At 38.9% G+C, this 4,423-nt stretch overlaps 1 protein-coding gene across 4 annotated transcripts in view; it reads right to left on the bottom strand.

Annotated features, from left to right (window-relative positions):
- Cmc2 (C-X9-C motif containing 2) overlaps window positions 1-4,423 on the bottom strand; it is a 40,533-nt gene that overhangs the window by 24,953 nt on the left and 11,157 nt on the right. For 2 of the 4 annotated variants that reach the window (XM_023709320.1, XM_023709319.1), the window contains exon 2: window positions 1,681-3,762. The exons of 1 other annotated variant lie outside the window; for it this stretch is intronic. In XM_023709320.1, coding sequence (XP_023565088.1) covers window positions 1,731-3,509 — 1,779 coding nt within the window. In that variant the 5' untranslated portion in view covers window positions 3,510-3,762 and the 3' untranslated portion in view covers window positions 1,681-1,730. Of the gene's footprint in view, window positions 1-1,674; window positions 3,763-4,423 lie in introns of those variants that run through there. One more of the 4 variants, XM_023709321.1, reaches the window with a different exon arrangement.

Here is a 4,423-nt window from a genome sequence, read left to right as displayed (position 1 = left end):
ACATGGTGGTGGTGGAAGAAGTTATGATGGTTCCAAGGAAGGAGGAAATTCTGGTGGTGGGAACTATGGTGGTGGTGGGAACTATAATGATTCTGGAAATTACAGTGGACAACAGCAATCAGATTATGACCCATAAAGTTGGTCAGTTTTGGTGGAAGAAGCTGCAGAAGTCCCTATGGGGATGGTTATAGATCTGGTGGTGGAAGTAGTAGATATGGCAGCAGAAAGTTTTTAAAACACAACAGAAAAGGGACACAGTTCTTGGCAGGAGAGGGAGTGAGTTGTCAGGAAAGCTGCAGGTTACTTTGAGAGGTCTTCCCAAACGCATAAGAAGAACTGTAAAAAATCTGCCATGGAAGGAATGATGATGATCCATAATCAGAAAAGTTACTGCAGCTTCAACATGAAACCCTTCACAGCTATTGGTTAACTCAATGTAGTACCAATTAGATGTACATTCCTGAGGTTTTTTATCAGTTGTAGGTCTCTTTTTCTTTCTATTACATTAGGTATATTGCCCTGTAAATTGTGGCAGTGGTACCAGGAATAAAAAAATAAGGAATTTTATCTTCAATATTTGTGTAGTTCAGTTTTTCTACACGTTAAAATTACAACTTTAACAAAATGCAGTTTTGAAGGTGTTTACTTGCTAATTAACAAGTAAAGAAGAACACTACTAATTACTACTTTGCATGAATTTTGCTAAAGTTAACTAAAGAAGCACCTACTGATTTGCAGATTAAGAGAATAAATCTACTCTCTCCATTTCAAACCATGATATAAATGGACACTAACATGTGGAGAGAATAGATATCTGTATGTTTGCAATGTGTGTTTTAGATAAAATAGCATTGGGTATTTAAATTAGCATATTTGTGAATTTAATAACATTAAGATTACTTTCAAATGAAAAATCTCAGAATTCTAAAATAAAAAGCCTGGTGCAAAGAGGTGGGCCGCTGTGGGTGTAGAATAGATGGACAATAGATAGATAGATAGATAGATAGATAGATAGATAGATAGATAGATCGATCGATCGATCTATATCCCTCCCACTCCGAGAGCTGCAGTTTTCTGCTTGCCATACCATGAACTGCTGCTCCTCTGCGATACCCCTCTGCTACACCACCCTGCCTGGGAGTCAGCCAACTATGGATTGAAATCTCGACAAACTGAGTCAAACAAACCTTTTCTTCTATAACTTGTGGGTGTCAGGTGTTTAGTGCCAGCAATGGTAAATAAATAACAAATAATCCAATTTGTAAAACAGATGAAAAAAAAATGGGCACAAGATTTGAATTGACATTTTACCAAAGATACAGGAAGAGCTAATTAAGCAATGAAAAGCTGCCCAACACCATTAGTCTTGAGGGAAATGCAAATTAAAATTACAATGAGACAACATCACACCAACCAGAACAGTGGCACAGATGCTCTTCATGGAGGGGTTCCATTCAGACAAACCTATATACATAAGTTAAAAATGTATTCAATATATTAGTTCTCTGAACATAAGATCCTAGATGACCTACCTTAATTATGCTAAGAAAACTTACAATAGCCCATGGTTGGGCAAAATCACCTGTCATAAAGCCTATCTTATAAGAAGTGCTGATTATCACATGTAGTTTATCAAATACTATACTGAAAAAGAATGGTTATATGGGTACTTACCATTAACGCACACAGCTGAAAACACACTTGGCCTGAAGAATGCTGAAGCACTAAACTTAAAATGTATTGTTGGATGATGTGAATGCTATAGTTCCAGGGTTATCAATCTCCCTCCCTTCTGGGGAGGCTTGAGAATAGTTGGTAGAAGGCATGGGGGCATTGACCTTAGTTGATGACTTAGCAGGCTTTGTGTTTTTCATAATGCTATCAAATTGTGAACATACAGTTTGTTTCTTCTTCTCGTTATATATTTCTCTATAACAAACAAGAGCATCCTGTACCTGCCTGTCAGCTCTTGCAAATCTCTCATAATTGCCATCCATTGCTTCTAACATCCTCATGCCCTTGCCGATAGTAGCAAATGCCTCTGCCAGTTTTTTTGTTGTAAACTGTTTTAGTGGGTTGGGTATGACCTCTTCCTCTGGTTCAACATTTTTACTTCTTTCTTCCTGCAATTCAATCAGTTCCTCGCCTGAAATCTCCTCAGTTTTAATGCTGACAATCTCATGAATATCCTCTTCATTGATGTCTAATTCTAGCTGTTTTCCCAGCATTAATATCTTATTAGTTACTATTTCATCAACAGCACAATCTTTGTTAAAGCCGTTGAATGTGTTCCCACATGTCTTCAAAACTTTCTTCCAAACAAAATTCATGCACTGCTCTGTGACTTCTTCCCATGCTGCAGCAATGTTTTGGATAGCATTCAGAATGTTAAACCCTTTCCAAAACTCCAGAAGCGTTTGGCCGGATTCAGTTGCTTCGACAGCCTGAGCAAATGTCTGACGTAAGTACTGTGCTTTGAAAGCAGCTATGGCACCTTGGTCCATTGGTTGAATGAGTGTGGTTATGTTCAGCGGTAAATATACAACTTTGACATCAGGATGCATTGTGCCAATGTGCCGTGGATGCCCCGGGGCATCATCTAAGATCAGAAGAATCTTAAATGCAATGTTGTTTTGCCTACAATATTCTTTTGCTTGTGGAATAAAGCAGTTCAAGAACCAGTCTTCAAACAATGCTGACGTCATCCAGGCCTTCTTGTTATGGCGATAGTGAACAGGAAGTGTATGCTTGCTCACATTCTTGAAGGCTCTAGGGTTCTCCGAGTGGTAGATTAGAAAAGGCTTTAATTTGAACCCCGCAACATTTCCACCCAAAAGCAGTGTTACATGGTCTCTGAGTCCTGGTATTGCCTTGGACTCTTGATCAGTGTATGTACACTCTGGCATTCGCTTCCAGAACAAACTTGTTTCATCAACGTTAAATATTTGTTCTGGCAAATATTTCTGTTCCACAATTATCCTGTGCAGCTCTTCCTTAAAAGCTTCAGCACATTCAATATCAGCACATACTGCCTCACCAGTGACCTTAACAGTATGAAAATTATGACGCTTTTTGAAACGCTGGAACCATCCATGACTTGCTGTAAACATCTGTGTATACGTAGGATCGGCATGCTCCTTTAGCATATTGAAAAGACTCCTTGCCTTTGCCTGGATCATCAGTAGGCTAAGTGGTATGCGGTTCTGTACCTGCTCCTCTATCCACTCGACTAGCAATTTTTCCATATCATCAATTGGCCCAGCTCTTTTCTTAGTGATGACAGTGGACTTAATTGATGCTGATGATTTCACTGCATCGCTGATTCGCTTCTTATCCTTTAGGATGGTCGAGATGGTGGACTGGGAAAGTCCTAACTCACGTGAGATGACCATTACGGGTTTGCCACCTTCATGCTGGGCAATTATTTTGAGTTTCATCTCAAGAGTAATTGCCTTCCTCCTCTTCTTTTCCCCAGAGGCAGGAGATGCAGATGGACGCTTTGCAGACATGACCAGATTTTATAAAAACACAGAATACAATATCCAAAAAGTGTGGGCAAACAATACACTTGTGATCACAAAGCTGACTGGCAGCTACAGCTGGCTGCCACTGCCCAGTATTAATAGAGAATATTGTACCATATAGCCCAGCCAGGGGAAAGATCAAAACTCCGGCGAACAGTGTCTACTGAGTGTGCATTGCTCTCACATCATTGTAAAGTTGAAAAATCCTAAGTCGAACCATCGTTATGTCAGGGACAGTCTGTAATCAAAAAGTCAGACAATACCAAGTATTGGTTAGGATGTAGAAAAAAATGGACTTCACACATTGCTACTGGGGATAATAAAATAGCACAGACACTTTGGAAAACAATACAGCAGTTTTTAAGACATAAAATAGAACCTTATCACACAACTCTGCAAGTGCCTTCCCAGGAACCCACTCAAGAGAACTGGGATTTGCCCAATGATGTGAATGTTTACAGTCATGTTTCATAATAGCTATTTGTAACAGCCAGTACTGGAAACCATCCACATGTCCATTAACTGGGTAAGTGCATAAACAAAATGTGGTTTATCTATGCAATGGAATACTACTTAGCAATTAAAAGGAATGAACTATTGATGTATGCTCTGACACTGATAAACCTCAAAAGCCTTATGTTAAATGAAAGCAGTCAGATGCAAAAAAACTACAAATTGTAAGATTGCATCTACATATATTGTCTAAAAAGGCAAATTTATAGAAACAAAAATCAAATAATTGGTTGCCTGAAATGAAGGCACAAAGGAACCTCTGGGTAATGAAAATGTTCTATAACTGAATTGGAGTAATGGCTACACAATTCTACAAATTAGCTAAAATCATTTGTGGGGGGGCGATAGAACGCTCCTGTTATATTTTCCCTTATTTGGGCAAGAAG

Source organism: Octodon degus, unplaced genomic scaffold (assembly GCF_000260255.1).
Source record: "Octodon degus isolate 3935 unplaced genomic scaffold, OctDeg1.0 scaffold00011, whole genome shotgun sequence".
In the NCBI taxonomy this organism is placed as follows: Eukaryota; Metazoa; Chordata; class Mammalia; order Rodentia; family Octodontidae; genus Octodon; species Octodon degus.
This window is presented reverse-complemented; position numbering and strand designations above follow the sequence as displayed.